Source organism: Ambystoma mexicanum, chromosome 13 (genome assembly GCF_040938575.1).
Source record: "Ambystoma mexicanum isolate Mex_15411 chromosome 13, UKY_AmexF1_1, whole genome shotgun sequence".
Taxonomy (NCBI): Eukaryota; Metazoa; Chordata; class Amphibia; order Caudata; family Ambystomatidae; genus Ambystoma; species Ambystoma mexicanum.
Genome location: NC_090938.1, coordinates 210,035,374 through 210,056,915, shown reverse-complemented (window position 1 = coordinate 210,056,915; position 21,542 = coordinate 210,035,374). Strand labels below are relative to the sequence as shown.

Here is a 21,542-nt window from a genome sequence, read left to right as displayed (position 1 = left end):
TGGAGGCTGCCCCTGGTGGCGGGGGGGTGGGGGTGGTTGTAGACATGGGTGGGGGCGTGGTGGAGGCTGCCCCTGCACTGCTGGGGGTTGGGGGTGGTGGGAGGCATGGGTGGGGGCCTGGTGGAGGCTGCCCCTGCACTGCTGGGGGTTGGGGGTGGTGGGAGACATGGGTGGGGGCCTGGTGGAGGCTGCCCCTGGTGGCGGGGGGTTGGGGGTGGTGGGAGGCATGGGTGGGGGCCTGGTGGAGGCTGGTTGGGGGTGGTGGGAGGCATGGGTGGGGGCCTGGTGGAGGCTGCCCCTGGTGGCGGGGGGGTGGGGGTGGTGGGAGACATGGGTGGGGGCCTGGTGGAGGCTGCCCCTGGTGGCGGAGGGGTGGGGGTGGTTGTAGACATGGGTGGGGGCGTGGTGGAGGCTGCCCCTGCACTGCTGGGGGTTGGGGGTGGTGGGAGGCATGGGTGGGGGCCTGGTGGAGGCTGCCCCTGCACTGCTGGGGGTTGGGGGTGGTGGGAGGCATGGGTGGGGGCCTGGTGGAGAGTGCCCCTGGTGGCGGGGGGGTGGGGGTGGTGGGAGACATGGGTGGGGGCCTGGTGGAGGCTGCCCCTGCACTGCTGGGGGTTGGGGGTGGTGGGAGGCATGGGTGGGGGCCTGGTGGAGGCTGCCCCTGCACTGCTGGGGGTTGGGGGTGGTGGGAGGCATGGGTGGGGGCCTGGTGGAGGCTGCCCCTGCACTGCTGGGGGGTGGGGGTGCAGGGGGACATGAGCAGGTGTGCAGGGTAGTCCCCTGTTTTGTAGGCTGCCTGCAGGGGCCGTGGAGGGTGTACAGGGAACACCTGTGAGGACCCACCCAGCCTAATCGCGTGTGACTTCCCACGCACCCCTGTAATACACGTACCCTGGCCAATCGCGTGTTAAACTTCCCGCGTACCCCTGTAATACACGTACCCTGGCTAATCGCGTGTTGAACTTCCCGCGTACCCCTGTAATACACGTACCCTGGCTAATCGCATGTTAAACTTCCCGCATACCCCTGTAATACACGTACCCTGGCTAATCGCGTGTATAACTTCACGCATACCCCTGTAATACACGTACCCTGGCTAATCGCGTGTTGAACTTCCCGCGTACCCCTGTAATACACGTACCCTGGCTAATCGCATGTTAAACTTCCCGCATACCCCTGTAATACACGTACCCTGGCTAATCGCGTGTATAACTTCACGCGTACCCCTGATATGCACGTTACCCGCTTTGCGTTCCTTGTTTGGCAGCCCTGTAAACTGGTCCAGGGTTAGCGCAGCCCTTTGCGATGATTTAGCGATTTTGATGGCTTTTCCTTGCGCGAGGGCGTTCTTGGGGGCGTTACTGGCGCTGCTGCAGGGTCGCTGCGATACTCTGCGCCACGGCTGGTTTGGGAGCCTAAAATCCATGAATACGCTGTGCGCCGGATTCGGTTTTGGCGCACGCGGCTGGCGCAGACTATCGCACGCGCACGCTGTGCGCCAGCCGCGTGCGCTACTTGTGCGCTGAATTCTATGAATTACCCTGACAGTTGTTTTACAAGTGAAGCCTAATTTCCTCCCAAAGGTGGTCTGAGTTCCACATCACTCAGAAAATAACCTTACCTTCATTCTATCCTCATCCTCATCCAGGGAAAGAGGAAGAGAGGCTACATAGGCTGGATCCAAGGCGTGCCTTGAGTTTTTATATCAACAGATTTGCTAGAATAAGGCAAGCAGACCAACTGTTCGTAGGTTATGCAGGACACAAATTAGGATTGCCAATCACAAAACAGACCATTTCAAGATGGATTATTTTAGCCATTCTAGAATGATACAAATCGGCAGGGAAAGAGCCCCCTCAACACCTTAGGGCTCATTCAACCAGGGGTATCGCAGCCTCTTTGGCTCTCCAAAGAGGGGTAACGATTCGGGACATATGTGCGGCTGCCACCTGGTCGTCGGCACATATCTTTACAAAATTCTATAGTCTGGATTCCTCCTCTAGCCAAGAGACAAGATTTGGCAAAGCTGTGTTACATTCTGTTCATTCTTAAAGGGGAATATTCCAATTTTACTCCTACCTCCTCTTTCACACCACTGCTATGGGAGTCTATCAAGATAAGGAATACGTTGGGGGACACAATCCCTTCGAAGAACAAGTTACTTCTTACCTTGTAACGTTCTTTCGATGGGATGTTCCTCCGACGTATTCCTTATCACCCCTCCCATCCATCCCTGCAGTAAAACTTCCCTTGTGGTTGCAGCTTACGCTCCTTCAAGGTCAATAACCAAATCATGCACAGCTAATTTCAAGCTTCAAAACGGAACTGAGCAACGGCCGCTGTGCGAGTCTATTTATAGGCACGATGACATCAGCGCCGAGACGAAGGCTGTCGAGGGACACCAGCTCGAGGGACGTCGACGCGCAGCACCCTCTACTGAAAAAATGTCCGAGGCCAGCAAGCTGGAATGTAATCTATCAAGGTAAGGAATACGTCGGAGGAACATCCCATCTAAAGAACGTTACAAGGTAAGAAGTAACTTATTCTTCTTTTCCGCGCAGCTCAAGGTGTACCATGGTGGGATGGTTCACTTTTTCATAACCCCAAAGAGGGAACAGCCATTGCTAGAGCTGCATCCAGGGGCATTCCCAGTTCTGTTCGAGGTGCAACCCGTGGAGCAGCCCACAGGTTTGGAGGTCACCTGAGAGACAGATGGCAATGGTTGAACTGGCTGTCTAGATGGTGCCGGCCCATATATAGTCGTTCTATTAACAATAGGGGTCTCCGTCTATTGGGGTGCCTGGGGGAACTTGGGCTTGCATTGGCTTCGATGATGGTCACGCCACACATGGTTGCTGAGGTTTTCCCGTATTCGGTTGATGCGGGATTAGGGCGACAGGTGCTTCTAGTTGGGGGCAGGGGTGAGTATGGGGTGGGGGTTGTTGGGGAAGGTTTCATGGTTGTTGCATTTGAGTTTGTTGCCTTGCTTGGCATACCCATGGGATGGGATGGTGGGCAAAGATACTCTGGATCACTGGTGATAGGCTTGGGTGTGAATTTCTGCATTAGCCGAATCTTGAAGCAAATTCTCTGGGTTAATAGCTCATGAGGGGGTGGTCTCCTTACTACCAAGGAATGTAAATGGACTGTGCTCCGACATTAAACAGATGCTGGTACTACAGTCCCTCAACAGGTACACACCAGGCTTTGCACTCCTTACTGAAATTCACCTAGTGGGAACGTAATTAAAGTTTTTTTTAAAGAACCAACTACAAGTCGGATTTTCATGCAGGTTTCTCGAAGGGGGCACAAGGCACATTAATACTGGTACATAAGAGGATTCCCTTCAAGCTCACAGGAGTACGGCCCAACCCGCGATGTTGCATGCATCAAACCAGGTTTTTTTTCTCTCATGTACGTGCCTCGATGTCACGGATCGATCATTTTTATATCCCACTCAGCTTGACCCATGGGATTCTGTCAGACATTTTTGGCCAGAGGGATCTTGGACCACTCGCCATTGCTTATCGCAGTTCACCATAAACCAGGCTTCTCTGATACCGGATCCGCTTGCACTCCTAGCAGTGCACTTCGAGAAAGCTTTTGATTCTGCTGGGATTTACTGTGGGAGATTATGGGCCGCATGGGTTTTTGTGAGAATTTCCTGGACTGGACTTGTCTACTGTATAGCTCACCCGAAGCAACTGTCAGGTTCAACGCAACATCCTTCACAGCCTTCCCTTTGGGGCGGGGGACGAGACAGTGATGCCCCCTCTCGCCCTTGCTGTTCACCTTGGCCATTGATTCCCTCGCGATCAAGCTCAGAACAGATCCCGGGTGGGTAGGATTTGCATGGTCGTGTGGGCGGAGAGGACCGGGTCTCGCTCTACGCTGATGACCTCCTGATTTACATGAGCAGGCCCTCAACCTCCTTAATGGTTATCCAATATTGGTCTCCAGCTTCGAGTCTTTGGGCATTCAGGTGGACATTCAGGTGAGCCCATGTCCCTCAGATTTTCCCCAGCGTAACCTTCTCCCTGTGTTAGATAGATTTGCACTCGATGCAACAACTCTTCCCAAATTCTTCTACGTGCTACAGAATGCACCACTCCCTGTCCCCAACCCAGTGTTTGCCAAGATTAAGGCTACACTTCGCGTGTGAGGGAAGCAGCCACGCATTGATCTCAACACACTGCAGTGCTCTGTGTGGGAGTGCGCAATCGTCCTGCCTAACCTCCAGTCTTACTACTGGGCTGCGCAGCTGGGTGCTGTGAATGATTTGGTGCACTGAGACCCTAGGCAGCTTCACATTGCGATAGAGACAGGGTGGATGGGAGGGATGCCGCCTATACAAATGCTGTACCATGATGGGTGGGGGGTAGCTCTCCCACTGATAATGTAACTCAACCACTGGGTGTGGGCCGACACCCACAAATAAATAGGTTGGGATGGTAGGCCGACCTTAGACCAGCCCCTTTGGCACAATGCACTCTTGCGAGACATATTTAAAATGGGACATTTCCGTAGTTGGGAGGAATGTGAGATACAAACCCTGGCAGATGTGGTGCAGGAGGGGCGGTTTAGCACATTTTGGGAGCTGCAGGATGAGCATGGACTGCAGGGCAAGGAGCACTATAGGGATCCACAATTGGCTCATGCCATGGCAGCCCAGTTTTCATCCTTGGAGGAGATTCCACAATGCCCTCCCCTCAAAGCTAATCTCGTACAAGAACGCATTGCCACACGGTGACCTCCACCCTATACCAAGTACTAAATGTGTTTGGGGCCAAGGAGCTAACCCGGCTCAGAAAACACTGGGAAAGAGATGTAGGGGCACTGGAACCTGCGGAATGGGTAGAGGCACTCATGTTTACAAGGGACATTGGGATTTCAGCTGTGAGTGGTCAGAAATGTGAGCCACACAACTGTTGGATGATTTTTCAACATATGACATTTTTTTTTATTGTGCATTAGCAGTAATACTCAATATTTCCATAAAAGCAAAACATTATAAAAAACAATTTTCAGATGTACGAACAATCAAAAGAAACATTTTAATAACTGAACTATACAAGGGAAAAATGAAAACCAGGTAAATATTAACCAGAATCTCAAGCACTTTTTAGATGACTCAGGCGACCAACTCCCTTTTTCCTATTAAGTTCAGTTCTTTGAGAAAACATACCACCTCTATTGTGAGAAAAGTTTCATTTCCTGAGGAAAGTCTTTGCCAGAACATGAATGTGTCTAGTAGTCGAGCATCGTATGTAAATATCGAGAATCTTTGAACTCTCTGCTTTAGTCCCTGTGCATTCGGACAGCAAATGAAAACTGACTGTACTTCCAGATCATTGCACCTGTCACATATGTTCGATGGATACTTTTCTTTGTCTCTAGTATGCTGGATTGCCAGAGTAGGTAAGATATTTAATTTAAGTCTGAAGAATTTTGTTCATGTAAAGGGGGCAGGACATTTCTTCAAGTATGCTGGTAGTGAGGCCCTAGGCTTATCTATTAGAGTAAGGAACAGGGATAGTTTAGCCATTCACATTTTCCCTATGGTCCTGGTCCAGTCCATACGTTTCATTCCCTCCTTTACTTTTAGAGGATTTTGTAGCAGGATCTCAATAGAACTGTCTGAGATAATGTCCTTGCATTTAGATCTTAACTTGTTCAGAAACAAACTATTAGAGTTATACATGGAAATGTTCAACTCCTCATATAGAGATGATTTTGGAGTGTCTAGAACTGACCTATACACGGAGACCCATTTCCACTCCATCCTTGCCAGCAATGAAGTGAGGCCCATCTCATACCTTATGCATGAGATAGGGAGGTAGTTTGGAAGTGTAAGAGTTCTACGCCAAATCTTGGCTTTGACTTTCCCCCAGTCGATCTCAAAAGCTTGGAGATTAGTTTCCATACCAAACACAATAATCAGAACTACCATTCCGATATAGAATTTCACAACTGGGAGAGTAGAGAATTTGCAATATTGGGAATACATCTTTTTCATTTGGGAACCTAAATTCATAATTTTGAGCTCAATGGACGAAAGTAGGTGGACTTTAGTTGGAAAAGCAGCTAGTTAACTCCCCAAATAAGTTACTTTTTTAGAGGTAGAAATCAGTGAGTTATCCAGTTGCCAAAAGAAAGATTTTAATTTTCTTAGCAGGTGCTTAAATATAATTATTGTTGATTTATTGGGATTTATTTTCAAGTCATTTATTTGTGCATATTCAGTTAGGGTGCTTAATAAATGCTGCAATCCAACTTTGTGTGTAGTCTAAGAGTAAAATGTCGTCCGCCATTTTATTAAATTATAAATATTATCAAACGCCTCACAATCCCTACTCTGACAAGGGTTTCTCTGCCTATCAAAACTGAAGGGAGATACTGTAATGCAGGATGTGTGGCCCTCACACTTAAACATTGAATACATAAAGAAATAGATGGCTATTAATGGTAACATCAACAATGATATTCACAGTCTCTCTCTGTAACCTGGGTGAACTCCCCATTCCCAGGTTTCAAAACAATTCAGTTCAAAAGAAAAAAGGAAACAAAGAAATCTGTAATCTGTGATACAGTCTTAGTTCAGTTCTTGGCTTCTTCAAAGTTAAAGTATAGTTCTGTTAACCAAAGTTCCAACAGCAGAAAAAGCTTTCCTTGGTGAAACATAGACTTTCCACTTCCTCAAGATAGCACCAATGTCATTCCGAGCCACATACAGTTGTCCAAGAAGAAATGTCTAATTTCAAAGGAAATATAACTTGTATAAATGGTAATGAAACACAGTTCTTGGTTAACACTTAGTATGTCTCTCTTTACAAGATTATGAGTTACAGTAGGTATCCTTGTCAGGATGACTTCACAGCACTTCTACTTCCACTTCAGCTTCCATAAGAATTTAGCATGAGGACTTACTCTTTGCCTCATAGTATTCCACCTTCGTTTGTGCTAATGAAGTCTCAAATCGACTGACAACTAAATACATCACCACAGCTTTAGTACTTTGTGATACCACCACAGTTTCAGTACTTTGTGAAACCACTATAGCTTCAGTACTTTGTGGCTTTAAATAGGTTTTGGTTATGACATGATTCACTTTCTGGTACTTGAACACCTTCAAGTAGATAAGGCGCTCTTCCTCTGATTGAATACCCCTTTTCAAAAGGCCCAGCCTCTTTGTTTTTCTATCTGCAACCACCAACAACAACATAGAATTGCCTTTAGGACAGACTTCTCTCTTATTACCATTATCTCTGGCACTGTAGGTTGTATCAACTCAAAAGAATGTTTATTAGTAGCAAGTTTCCCTTCCCCAACCTTGCCTTTTATCCCTCTGACTACTGTTAGCTAGAATGATTACCCAGAAGCTTTGTTGCCACTCTTGACTTCCGGTAATGCTTGCACACTTGTATCTTAGGTAATGCTTGGATTCTATTTGGCTCACAGTACTGTTTTGACCATTCTCTGGTTTTGGGAAAATCTGGCTTCAGTCTCAATTGGGGAAATACCTTATTCACTCTTGGCTTGGGCAATGCTTACTCGCTCCAACTTAAATAACAATGTTTAAACGTTTGACTTTCTTTATTAGCAATTGTTGACTGCATTAATAAAGATTCGGAGGCTACTCTTCCTCCTAGAATCATAATTAGGCACATGCAACCACTTCATGTTTTCATAGCATTTGTTCTTCAAGCGAATGAAAGAAAGAATACCGGATCACACGTGAGTGCTACAATTCAAGTGTTCCTTTGTTAAAGACTCAACAATCAACTTTGCACCACTTCTGCTCATATGTGAGTGATTATTTAGCTGGATACTGTTACCAGCAGTGCTCGCGCAAGGAATGGGAACGCCTGGTTTCAGCTCACTGGTCTCTGGGTACCTTTCTCTGTGTGTTGCAGAACTTCTGGCTTCACTTGAGATACCCACCCTTTCTCGCTAAAGTTGTCTATGGTCCAGCCACTCAATTAAGAAGCCCCTGTCGCTCCTGAGACCCACAGCTTTACTGCAGCTTCTCACCATGATCTCCAACATGCTTCCCGCTGTGCAGTCTCTGCAATTAGGCTCACATGGGGAAAGGCAGCCTTTCTGCACATCCGAGTTTAAGGGAACAAGACCCTCTCAGGACAAGCAGTTGAAATCTGCTGCATCGAAGTCCTGGTGTCCCTTTGGTTCTCCACTTTTGCATGGATTGCCAACATCATGCCTTCTTTCTTCTGCTTCTGCTACGACTGCATACACTTCAGGCACAGTTCAGCTCCTTCTAATTGCCTGCACCAGAGTGAGCCTTTTAAGCCTCTCAGCTTCCCTCGGGTGTGGGCTATTGGGCTTAATTGCAACATGACTCTTTAGCCCTCTTCCTTGTCCTAGTACTTATGGGATTGTGGGACTTGTAGTCTATTTTAATAAAGTTAGTTCTTTTAAGTAACTTCTTAGTTTTAAGGATACATTTATTTCCTTAAAGTTATTAAGTGATGAACTATTAGCATTCAGTGTTACAGATGAAGACAGTTTATTTAAGGTGATATTTTTATATTCCCTTCCAATATACCTTTGGGAGTAAGGAGGATGTTTATCCTGAAGTGCCTTGAATGGTATTACTATTCTTAGGGGTTGTTCAGGTTCTATGTCATTTGTGCCCATAGCCACAGATCTTATATGTGGTTCAGATACATCATAATGAGAATAGGCCATCATTACCTGTTTTGGCAACTTTAAAAGGTTCTCCCTTTTAAAGGATAAATACTGTGTCTCATTCCACTGGATCTCCTCACCACCCTGGGCCTGGTCTCCTCCCCGGTGATCCTCCCGCAGTACACCACCCCCAAGGTCTGGATCAGCAAGCGTCTGCCTTTTCCTGGCCACCTAGGAGGAGACTTTAGATAGGGTTTTAGTGAGGGATCTGTAGGATTCATCACACGGCCCAGCTTCGACTCATTCAATGCAAGATACTGCACTGGGTTTATTATTCTAGACCAGCGCTTGCTCAGTGGGGCAAAGTAGAAGGTGAGAACTGGCTGAAGTGAGGGAGTTTGGGGGCACTTTTTTCCACAAGGTATGGGACTGGTCACAGAGACAGGTTTTTTGGGGGAGATGTATACACACGCTCTCCACACTACTGGGGGTTCAGGTACCCTTAGAACTGAAATTGGTGCTGCTTGGTATATGGGGAGAAGCGGGGTTCACTAAATACAAGAAAGTGTTTTTGTCTACAACAATTAGGCTGATGAAGAATACCATAACAGTAATGTGGGTGCAGCAGAACGCCCATGGTTAAGCCGTTGGATGGCTGAAGTGGACAGCTGTATATCCCTTGAGAGACAGGTCTGCCATGCTAGGGGTTGCCCCCAAAAAGTTCAAAAGGTAGATGGGTGGGGGGGGTTGAAGGGTATTGTTATTTTTTTGGCTTTTTCCTTATATCCTGTTGGACGATGGAATCTATCCTTTTCTCTGCTGCTACATTGATTCTCCAGATACTCGACTGCTCATGTCTGATCAAGCAATGACAACAGTTTTTTTGTTATGTGATTATTTTAAAACAATCAAAAGGTTTAATTAAAAAGATATATAATATACATCATGGAATCCTCTGGTTCAAGGGATGAATGAAAAGACAATTGCTTGGTAATCATCCACAATAATTAGTGTGCTACCCTTGCTGTCTTCCATTACAAATTAAAAAAAGATATTTTGAAACATAATAGTGGCAGCTTCATATTCTGTGTTCTGCAGAGTAAAATAAACATAGTGTATAACAAGGAAGTCATTAATTTCCTCCTTAGAACTCTAAAATTGTGTAACCTTTTGGAGCTCTTCAATTTTAAATGTCTAGCACTCATTATTTATTTACCACTTTGCTAATACTGAAAGCCTCATAATTTGCATGTAACTTTCTTGTAATAACAGGATGGAGATGAAGAACATATAGTACCTCTGAAGCTACAGAAGGAGATGCTTTCTTCCCTCAACAAGCAGAAAATAGAAGCACAAAGTAAGTTTTGTTAACAGAACAAAAGAACATTTCATTGACTTTTAATTCAGAACCTTTCGAAATATATTATTTCAGTTTTGTCACATGGAGAGTTAAGTGCTGCCTTTCCAATGAGGTGAGGCTCATGATGATGATTCAATGTGTTTACTTTATTATTTATATTTAGGATGAAGGACAGTTATTCCAAACTTCTTATAAAACTATTTGTGCTTTTGTACGCATCCTACAAAAATTCACTTTTCTTAGAAGCATGCTAAGGTAGATGGTAACTCAAACGGGGTGCATAAATTCAGGCTGCAAGATAATAGCCAGCCATAAATAAAAGAAAGTCGCTCACCATCTCAATTCTATACATACACCCATCACATCATTTCTTGCTCGCCAAGATTCAAATATCACTAGCCAATGGCTATAAGCGAGTGCACATTTTGCACCCTTGGTTATTGTGAGTTATTAGTAACATTTGAGGTGTGGTAGTATCACGTGTCACCTGAAGAAACAAAAAGCAAGCAAGCCTCACAGGTAGTTATTTTGACCCAGATATTTTAAAGTTAGAATTGGAACTGACTTAAGATTTTTGGGCTGCAACATGACAGCCAGGATTCAACAATATTGCAGAACAAGATTGGTTGTGGTCTGAAGGCAAACTATTCAGTACGTTTAAAAAGGAGCTAATAGCTACAATAAAACACAGACAAGAATGTATTTGTAATGGCACTTCTTTGCTGGTGCCTGTCCAAATGAGGGACTGCGTTGAAAGCAGAACAGTCCTGTGGGAAAAGTGGGAAGTCTCATCTCCCAAAGTAATGGAATTTAAGTTTAAATAAGCTTGTGGGTCCAGTAAGGCCACCATTAGAACACCTCCTAAATCTACCCATCCCCAGCAGCATCAACTATGCTGAAAGTCAAGCGGCTAAAAAGGGATTCTCAATGCCCAACTTTGCATGCCTATAAAAGTCCCATACCCTGCAATCGACGCCCAAAACAGTTAAATGAACGTGTCTGTTAAATTTGTTACTTAAACTAAAGAAAGTAAATCCTCACTCCAAGGTAGCTCAACAAGGATTAATTTGTTATTGCAGCAATTAATACGGCTGCCTGGAAGGTGGAGCATTGGTTAAAAAAGACAAAATGGCCCAATGCACGAAACATGTGCCATTAGTTGTTACTACAGAGTGGTTGTGTGGACTATATGATCAGCATTGTGAAGGCAACCAGCTCAACTGGCAAACCTCAAAAAGCATTGTGATATTAAAACAGTAATTGCCCTTTAAAAATGCTAATTTTGCCACTGCTCAGCGTAATAAAGAAGACCTCTACTAGAGCCAACAAAATGCTGAAGATCAGTGAAGGACTCGGTGCCAAATCAAAAAACCTCAACTATCTCACATCCCCTCTACAATCCATCTGAATATATTCTCCTAACATGAGGACACTCAACAGCCTTACATGCTAGACTTGCAGAATCAGATGCTGACTCTGCTGGATGATAACAAATTGGGGATGCTGATGCTTTTAGACCTTAGTGCCGCGTTTGATTTGGTGGATCACCACCTTCTCATCAAGGCGCTTAGGGAGAATGTTGGTTGCTCCGAGGGAGCTATCGATTGGCTCCTATCCTTTCTTTCCAACCGCCAAGCGAGAGTACATTGGGGTAGCAGTTTCCCCGACTCTTGTGACATCTTATTCGGAGTGCCTCAAGGGGCTAGCTTATCTCCAATGCTGTTCAACATATATATGCACACTTTGTGTAGCCTTCTGGTGAAAGCCGGAGTGTCATTTACAAATTACGCAGATGATACCCAACTCATATTGGAGTTGGGGGGTAGGAATCATGCCACAGACAGCGAAGTGCTCAATAGGGTTTACAAGTTAATAGACGACTGGATGCAGGCAAACTGGATGTGCCTGAACGACTCAAAAACCGAACTGATGTTGTTTGGCTCCAGTCGTCAGTTGGAAAAACTAGGGGCAGAGTACAACTCTTTCCAAATCAAAAACGCCACTATTCAGGTGGTTCCAAAGGTGAAGACTCTGGGTATGATGGTCGATTCAGTGGTCGACTCTCACGCCCAGACTAGTTTCCTCCAAAAAAACACAGCATACTATCTCAGGCTTATGAAAGCAATTAAGCCACTGCTTAATGAGGAAAACAGGGCAACGATAGCCAGAGCCATTATTCTTTCACGGCTCGACTACGGGAATGCCCTGCTGTTGGGGGCCTCATCCAAGGATCTATCTAGTTGTCAGGTGATCCAGAACAACACGGTCAGGTTAGTGAAAAATCTGAAAAGGAAAGATCATGTTAATGAAGAGAGGCTTGCTCTGCATTGGCTCAGAGTAGAAGAGCGCATTAAGTTCAAAGCTCTCTGCCTGGTACACAAGTGCCTCTATGGCACAGCGCCTGCCTACTTGAAAACATGTATAGTGCCCTACAACCCCAGTAGAAATTTACGCTCGGGTGGTAAATGCCTCCTGCACGTGCCCAAGTTTAAGCTAAAAAACTGGGCTGGGCAGATCTTTTCTTGTGCTGGCTCCTAAACTGTGGAACAGCGTCCCCAAATCCCTTAGGTCTGAAGTTAACCACTCCGCCTTCAGGAAAATGCTGAAGACACGCCTCTTTAGATGAGAATTCGGGCGATTGCCATCTCTCAGGGACTTCTTTTAGGCAGTAACTATCTGTTCTCATCGTCCGTCTCTTACGTGTTGTCCGTCCTGCAGTATCAGTGTTTTATGTACAAGCGCCCTGATGCCCGCGGGCTACCGACGCTATACAAAAACTAAATACATACATACATACATACATACATACATACATACATACATACATCAGTCAAGCACATGACCCCCAGGCCATAGGAAAATCCTTCAACCTTCAAAAATGTGATTATTGCCATTTCTTTTTATAAAGAAAAATCTGACCCAAAGTTTGTCGCCATTCACTGGCCCTTCTCTGAAATCCCTTATCGTAGCAAGATTCTCCTCCATGCCAAACAATCAGTCGTCTTTCGAAACGTGGACTACACATGTGGTTTTAATGACTCCATAGACCATTAATGCTAGGACCCAACAGAGATCAATACTAAAAACAACTGATACTAAAACCAACTGATTTATTAATTATCAAAAGAAGATAAAATTAGTTGCATCAAAACAAACATATAAATATCATTTGTCAGGATTCACACACGTAAACATCTCTTTTTAACAAAGTGTGTAAAGACATAAACAATGTTAAATATACAAATTAGAAATGGGTTGAACAAAACAGCACAACAGATTGATAACGACTTTGTATCGGGAGAGCCCAAACTTATTCTTGTGGGTGTCTCAGATTGTCGACCTGTTTCAGCTTTATTAAACATTAGACACAATCCCTAGTATCTTTCGCCTCTAAATTTATAGGCCATCTTCAGGACAACATTTCTTCAATATAGTTGGTAATTCATCTATACCCAAGATGATGTTCATACATGATTTTTAGGAGAAATGTAGTTTGAAAGGTCGCAGTCCTCCGGGTTCACATTCAATCCCTGGATTAGCACAAACGTGTTCAGAGGTGATGTCACTTCTGATCTTAAGTCCATGAATGGAAAAAGTACTGATTCTTCTTTACTTGGACAGGTGCTGAAAATTGTTTTAAAATTAATTTGGACAGACACGTAAGCGGGATGAGATGGTGTGGCAGTGATACGTTCCCGTCTCTGGGATTCAAACCCCAACCGGGATACTGAACAGAGGGGAGCAAGTTTTTCCACTCCGGTAGAACCAACATATTTTGAAGCAAGTCTGCAGTGTAAAATTACCTCGCAACCCCACAAGACACCTCTGTTGGGTTCTGGAAAAAGCAAGCTTGTCTGCTTTATGGACTGATGTGACTGTCCAAATTAATTTAAAAACAAATTTAATGGATTGGCCTAATGGATGAATGGAGTAGGAGATTGGGTTGTGAGATCACTGCTGATGTGTGGCTTGAATTGTGTGCAAATGTGAACCTCTGTTCGATTCATTTGTGCGAGCGCGCTAGGCAAATTAAGATTCTCAACCGGGTTTATTGGTGTCCGGAGAGACTCAAGAGGAGAGGCATGTCAGATTCTGATGTGTGTTGGTATTGTGATGTGGAGGTGGGCAGTCTCGAGCATTTGCTCTGGGACTGTGTTCGGGTCAGAGGTTTTTGGCAGGAGGTCTGTACTATGTCTACAGGTCCTAAATCGCAGTATTGATTTGGACTTCAAAACAATGGTTTTGGGTTGTGGGTGTCATGATCTCTGCTTCCAAAAGGTCAGGGTTTTCCCAACTCCCTTGGAAGCAGATCAATAACCCAGGTTCCGAGTGCCAACCAGTCCCAATTGGGACCTTTTGGACCCAGTCCTGGCGCCAGTGGCACCAGGCTCATAAATATGCCCAGTCCCAGCGCTGGAAGCGCTGGGCTCATAATGCTTGGGTGGACTTACCTGCAGCAGACCATGCTGCTTACTTGCCTGCCAGTTGAGCCTCTGATCCTCTTCTGTTTGGAACTACTTTTCCTGTTGGGTGGGGCAGGAGCCACTCCCTGGGTTCAGAACACTGGAACTCTTCTGGAAAGCAGGAACTCTTTTCTTACCTAGGTGTGGCTATGGAAGGAGACACCTAAGCACTACAGGAGGCTATTTAAACCACAGCCGATGGATGAATCTTGCTTTGCGTTATTCTGCATCCTCTGCAGCAGAACGCTCATCATGTCTTCTGCATCTGATCCTGGGCCTAAGGAAAAAGGCTTACCATCCTGAATCCAGTCTTCAGCAACACCTATAAAGACAAGAAAGAACAGGTTAGCATTACGGTCTTCAGTGACAGCGCTTCACTTACTTGGTCCATCGGCTGTCACCAACGCCTCGCGCTGCATTCCGGCATCTGAAAGACAAAGGCTTACCTACTCTTTGTGCGCTCCGGAGGTCTTCGCACTGCATTCCGGCATCTGAAAGACAAAAGCTTACCAACTCTTCGCACGCTCCGGAGGCCTTCGGCGCTGCATCCCGCGTCTGAAAGACAAAACAAGGTGCGTTTAAAGACATTGGGGAACTTTAATACTCACGTGCCATTACTCCTTTCCACATCTAACCCAGTGGGTATTCCGGCACCCTGCAGCCGCTCCGAACTTGTACCTGCAAAATAAAAAGACAGAGCGCATCGTGAAGCAGGCAACAAGCGCTTACTTATGTGCTTCCAGGCGCTTCTATTCATCACACGGTCTCCATCTTCAACTCACTTCAGCCCGTCATCCGCCATCGCCGGAACCCTGCAAAACAAGAGACATCATTACTAAAGACTTTTAAAGACATTAGAATTACTCGAAACTTACCGTTCGTGCAGTAAACGACGGACAGCAGTCCTCTGAAGTCAAGAGGCCTGCTCCCCTTATCCAGTGAAGAAACTGGTTACAGCACCCTGCCCCGAGGCAGATGGAGAGCACGGCGTTCACTTACCTAAGGTGAGAGCGTTAACCTTTGGGGTTCTACAGGAGAAGAGAAAGGGAAGAAGAGAGAGACATTCAATAACCCAGTTCATTAATCCCATATTTTCTATCTGCAGACATCTTACCCTTCGAGTCAGACATACAGTGCACAGAGGTCCAGCCCAAAGAGCCAGCCGTGTGTTACACATCACCTTTGAAGATACGGTATACGCCCAGTCAAGACCGGCGCCTCTACGGGAATCAGGTGAGCGTTACAGTGGGGCCTTACTTGAGGATTTTTCCATGTCTGACAAAAAGTTCTTGTTTAGGGGAGCTTCAATGTGTAAGAAATTGATCTTGAGGTGTTGGAAATCCCGAATCCCGCCAAAGTTGGATGATTGGATTGATGAGATGGCTCGTTTGGTGGCCATTGAAGGAGTGATCTACAGAAGGTTGGGGAAATGCATTTGGATGCCAAGGTCTGGGATGTTTTCTTGAATATGTACTAGTTCTTATGTGGTTTTTTTTTTCTTTCTCTCTCCTGTTATTATTGGTAAGGCTTTATATGCTCTGTTGTGTGATTCTTGACGCTTTGTATTTTATTTTTTCATGTTCTTGCTTGGTAAAATGTAAATAAAGAATTTAAAAAGAGAGTCCGATTTAAAAAAAAAAAAATGTATGTTTGTTTTGATACACCTCATTTTATCTACTTTTGATAATTAATAAATCAGTTGGTTTTATTATCAGTTGTTTTTAATATTGATCTCTGTTGGTCCTACCATTAATGGTCTATGGAGTCATTAAAACCACCTATGTGTAGTCCATAAGTATTACCACTCTAATAGGTAGGCGGCGTAAAGAGGGGTAATAAGTCTCATTTTTTTTTTTTTTTTTATGTATTTTGATTAAAGTTCCCATTTGAGTTCTGATCCCCCCGTCATCAAAAAAGTGGGAACTTACCTGATTGAGGTAAGACTGTCTTTCGAACCTACATGATGCACATATTAAGCCTTAATTTACTTCAGAGAGAACCAGCTTGCTTCGCTATACTAGAATAATCCAGCACTTCTAAACCTGCTGGACCATCTGCAGCATATGAGACAGTAGACCATGAAATCTTGCTAGAGAGTCTGAAGACCTTGATGGAGACCCCAGGATGTGTCCTAAAGTTAATACAGAAAATATTGGTTCAGGTGGAGTCTCTTCTGATTATTATTCTGAGTCCAGTTCATTTAAGAAAAAAAAGGAGGAATATTGTTTATGTTGGAATTACCCTCAAAAATGTGCCCAGTGCCTCAATAAGCAGGTGACAATCTATACAACCAGGGTTCCCCCAGCTGAACTTTGCAAATTGATGTATTTTTTATTTTTTTTTGGTAGTAAGAAAAAATAAAAAATGTTTTACACCTTTACAAAATGTTGTCACTACATACATTACATAATTCATAAATTACAGTTGTCAGTTTACAAGGTAAAATCAGGTCACAATGTGTTGTTTTATACAAAACACAGATATTAAATACAATTCGATTAAAAAGAAATGACTCCATCCAGGCCTTTTAGGTGCAAAATTTAAAATTTAGAATCTAAAATACAACCAACTCATCACACAATAAAATCATAGAAGGCCTCTAATTAATAAGCATTTTTGAAACCCATTATGAAGTATTTGATGGAGTGGCAACCTTCTGTGAGACTCCTATTGCGGCCTTATTGGCCTTCCTCATGTATATTGATTTGTTTAAGGACAATAGGACTTTCTCAATCTTATTAACAAGTCTCACTGTTGCAAGTATAATAACATTTGACTTTCCCCACATACAGCGCAACTAAACCAACTGACGCTCGTTACTCGAAGATGAATCCAAAAAAGGTCCCAAGCAACAAGACCTGTCCAGGTCAAAATGGAGGCAATACATGAACAGGTGTTCCAAGGATTCACATTCTCCACTCCTAGAGCAAAACCTGCAGCAATCCCACTGCCACAACTCCTTGTAGCCTGACCAGTTGCAAATGCGAGAGCCAGTATGGATGAGGTCCAACCGAAACCTCATGTATGTCCTTCTTGCATGGAGGTCAGGAAAGCACAAAAGGTAGGGCAAGAGGGGCAAAACAGCCTGCCGAAATTTTGCATAAGAAGGGAATGATGAGTAGCCTGACATTAGGTCCGCATTAAGTGCCCAAGCGTTCCTAACGAAACAAACTTTAACCTTTCGTGGACAATCGATGAGATCCTGTTGCGTCATGTTCATAGATTTTAGAATTAACAGCATGCACAACTTGAAGTCACGAATAGAGGCCGGATGTTCCTTTGTGAGCATTAGGCCGAAGTCCTCGTACAGAGAGTTAACAGGAGGAGAGATCATTTTATTGAAGGAATTTAGCCACCGCCAGTGATGTTTCTCTGCCAAAGGATAGAGTCCCAATTCATGAATCAGAATTAAATTTGGCAAGTAGCCCGGAAGGCCTAGTACCCTTTTCCAAATCTTACCTTGAACAGAATTTAGTAACGGGCCCAGATTTACTAGGAAAATATCCAATGCATAAAGCAAGATAGGCTCTACTTTCATTGTATAATAGTCAAGAAGGGGCAGTAGCGAATATCTACAATACCTCACAAAAATAATCCTCATTTGTGCAGATAGTTGGTCTAGCTTGGTCATCAACACGATGCGCCACCTGCCGACAGACATGCCATTTGACGACTGGTACCCCAAGTAGGTGATCTCTTCCTTCCTCATAATTGGATGGGAGTTCACCACATACTTATATCTCATGTTTTTCTTCTTAGATGAGAAAGTTATAATATGGGATTTGGCTGAGTTGATGGTTAGATTGTTCTGGGTACAATATTCATAAAAGATGTTAAGTTTGTTTTGTAACCCAAATGGGACCTTGTCAAATAGAATGACGTCGTCGGCAAATGCCAGCCAGTGGAGACGTAGCTTACCTAAGTTTACCGCATAGGTGTTTGTTCCCTCCCATATCTACTCAATGTCTGCGAGATACAGATTAAAAAGTATCGCAGCGAGGTTACAGCCTTGCTTAATGCCAATTCTTGTCGGAATACTGTCGGACAGCAAGCCCGCCGGGTTGATACGCACCCTGTAAGAGGTGTTTTGGTGAAGTGCTGCTATAATTGCAACCAACTTGTGGGGGATACCATAGGACAGCATCTTCTGCCAGAGTCTATTTCGTAGTACACTATCAAATGCTGCTGATAGGTCTAAAGATGCCATATAAATCGTGCTAATTGGGTAAGCATGTGATGTTGACAGTAAGTGAGCAAGGATTGATGCATTTAACTGTGTGCCCATAGCTTTGCGAAAACCGACATGCATTTTTTTAAAGAATCCTAGCGGTGTTGACGTATGATTCCAATTCACACAAAATCAGCCTTGCAAAAATCTTTGCTGAAATATCGATTAAGGCTATTGGCCTAAAATTTGCCGGATCGTTTAAGGTTCCCTTTTTGTGGATTGGGATCACAATCGACGAGAGCCAGGATAAAGGAATTTTCCCAGATCGGTATATTGAGTGATACCAGGGAAGCAAATGGCTGGCCCAAAAGTGCGGGTCATCCTTGTAGACGCATGGAGGTAGCCCGTCCGGGCCCGCCGCCTTTGAGAACTTCAAGGATCCAATTGCCCAAATGATGTCCTTATTTTCCCAGGGACAAACGTAGGGGAATTCCAACTGCAGTTTCACTGACTCCAACCTTTTGTGCTTTTCTGGTAAGTTGTATTTCGTGAGGAAGAAGGACCTCCATTCCGCACCCGAAATGGAAGCCATCATACGATTGTCGACCTTGCCCAGTGGATTTCTTAAAATTGCCCATTGCTCCCTTGTGTTTTTCGTACATAGCAGTTCCACCATTTGTTGATTGGCAAGATTATAGGCAGCGAATCGCAGAAGCTTGATTTTATGCTTAAAGCGAGCAGTAATGAAGTTTTTTTCTCTTTTCAGGTTTACTGCACTCAGCGAGGTACCTCTTACGCTCCGCATTTCGATGTTTTTTTGTCTTTTTAAATTAGCAACCTCTTGCCAGTGTGGGTGCGCAGTTTTTTGGGAGTTGTTTGCTCGCCCTTCTTTAGAGAGGCACACCAAGTGCATACGAATCATCTTTAGATTTAAGCCGATGATTCTCTCCCTATGCCACGGCACTAGGAGCTTGTCGCGAGAAACAACAAGATCTCGATTAACGCGAAACACCATTTTACGACAAATTGTGGGGTTCCATCAGACGGACAAGATGTGTCTATCACTTTCGACCAGAGCTGTAGCTTCCAGATTTTCATACGCTTCAAGCCTCAGGTGTAAGTAGGTGGTCAACATCCGATGGTCATTCAGACCCACATTTAAAATTTGAATGGGTTCAAGTAGGCCTGAGCAAGTGGCTGATGCAAACACATAGTCAATAAGAGATGACGAGGTGCCACGATGCCAAGACGTTTTGAGAGTCTCAGAGGAAAGTTGAATGGGAGAAATACCCCATGCTACCAGGAAGGTAGCCCATCGCTCCCCTCTAGCCTGAGCTTGGAGGACATAAGGGGACGACTGATTGACAGCACGATGGATACCTTCGAGTTCCAAATACGAATTTAAGTCTCCCCCAATTATGATTTCATGATTTGGGCTGTAAAGTGCCACATAGCCCAGGATTCGATTGAGCTTCTCCAGAGTCGAGTCCAATGAGGCGTGACTCGGATTCCAATATATCGACATCAAAAATAAAGGGAGAATTTTGCTGTTGTCAAAGGTTAGCTCAACCAGAATATATGCTTCCGATCTTTCCAGAGTGCGTGAAGCCACCTTAAGGGTATTACTAATAAGAATGGCAGTACTTCCGGAAGGACGTCCCAAGCAAGAGCGTTGTGCAGGGGCACTTAAACAAATGTACCCATCTAACACGAGGGCGTCTAGCGCCATGGTTTCTTGTAGTATTAAAATCTCAGCCCTGTATATAACAAAGTCCAAAAAGCCCAAGCGCACTCCATGTCCGTAAAAAGGCAAGGGGTGAGTCCTAACAATTCGAAGTCGTCAGTAAAATCAAGAATCGGCTTTGTTATGATCTGTGATTGGACTCTGGATAATACTCTGTAATTGTTATGGGAAGCAAGCTTTACCCAATCTAGGTCCTTTGATGATAGGTTTCTTAGAGATGGAATCTGAAAGAAAGAGTTCATCAAAAAGGACCTATTGGGCCTGGCAAGACCATTAATGGCTGGGTTGTTGATCCAGCCCAGTATCACCTTCATGTCCTTCGGGGTTTCCAAGAAAGACAAGGATACTGGCAGAGTCTCACCCTGGTGGAACTCTTGTGCTAGCCCTGAATTAGCTGACAATGGAAGAGGCAGACACGAGGGTGACTGCCCGCCTTCAGAACAGGGGGCGAGTGCAGCCTCCTCTTGCCACTCCTGTGGAGCCCGGTCAGATACTACCAATGCAGGGGGCTGCTCTACCACGTTTGAAATCACGGGCAGCAACTCAGAAGCCAGATTTGGATTGTTTACAAGCTTTGTTTCGCCCGCTGGCCGCGTTGCGGCTTTCTTGCTTTCGATCTTAGGAAAGAAGCAATGAAGTTGCGGTTGGGACTTGGCAGATAGAGACCGCAATGGATTAGATCCTAGCACCTGCACATTGCCACATTTTATGGCGTTTATCTGCAGGTGTTTCTTACTCTCCTCACTCAACTCGCGAAGAGCTAGTGTCTGGTCGTCCTAGCTATTCAGGGTGCGCCGGTCGTCAATGGTGGCAATGTCAGACTGCTTACCCAAAGCCTTGGGCACTTTCTTTGCCGATTTTCTTCTGGGAAGCCTTCGCAATGTTTAGACGTTTTTGGGCTCTCAGAAATGACTTCTTCGCCTTCCGAGAGGGGAAGTACTTTCCTTCTTGGACAATTTGTGTCTCCACTGTCTCACATGATACTGGGAGACCAATCAGTGATAGCTGTCAGAGCCGAAGGACTGTCAGGTGTAAGCTCAACATTGTTGGTGGAGTCCCCAGCTCCACAAAAGTGTGACAGATCTTCCGTGAGCTGTGGCTTCGCAACCAATTTAAACAATGTGAGTTCCACCTGGAGTAGCCGATCGTGTTGGAGTTTCA

At 44.9% G+C, this 21,542-nt stretch overlaps 1 protein-coding gene across 2 annotated transcripts in view; it reads left to right on the top strand.

Moving 5' to 3' along the window:
* The window catches only part of DENND2D (DENN domain containing 2D), a 964,922-nt gene that overhangs the window by 825,065 nt on the left and 118,315 nt on the right, over window positions 1-21,542 (top strand). For both annotated transcript variants that reach the window (XM_069633670.1, XM_069633672.1), the window contains exon 10: window positions 9,919-10,003. In XM_069633670.1, coding sequence (XP_069489771.1) covers window positions 9,919-10,003 — 85 coding nt within the window. The remainder of the gene's footprint in view (window positions 1-9,918; window positions 10,004-21,542) is intronic.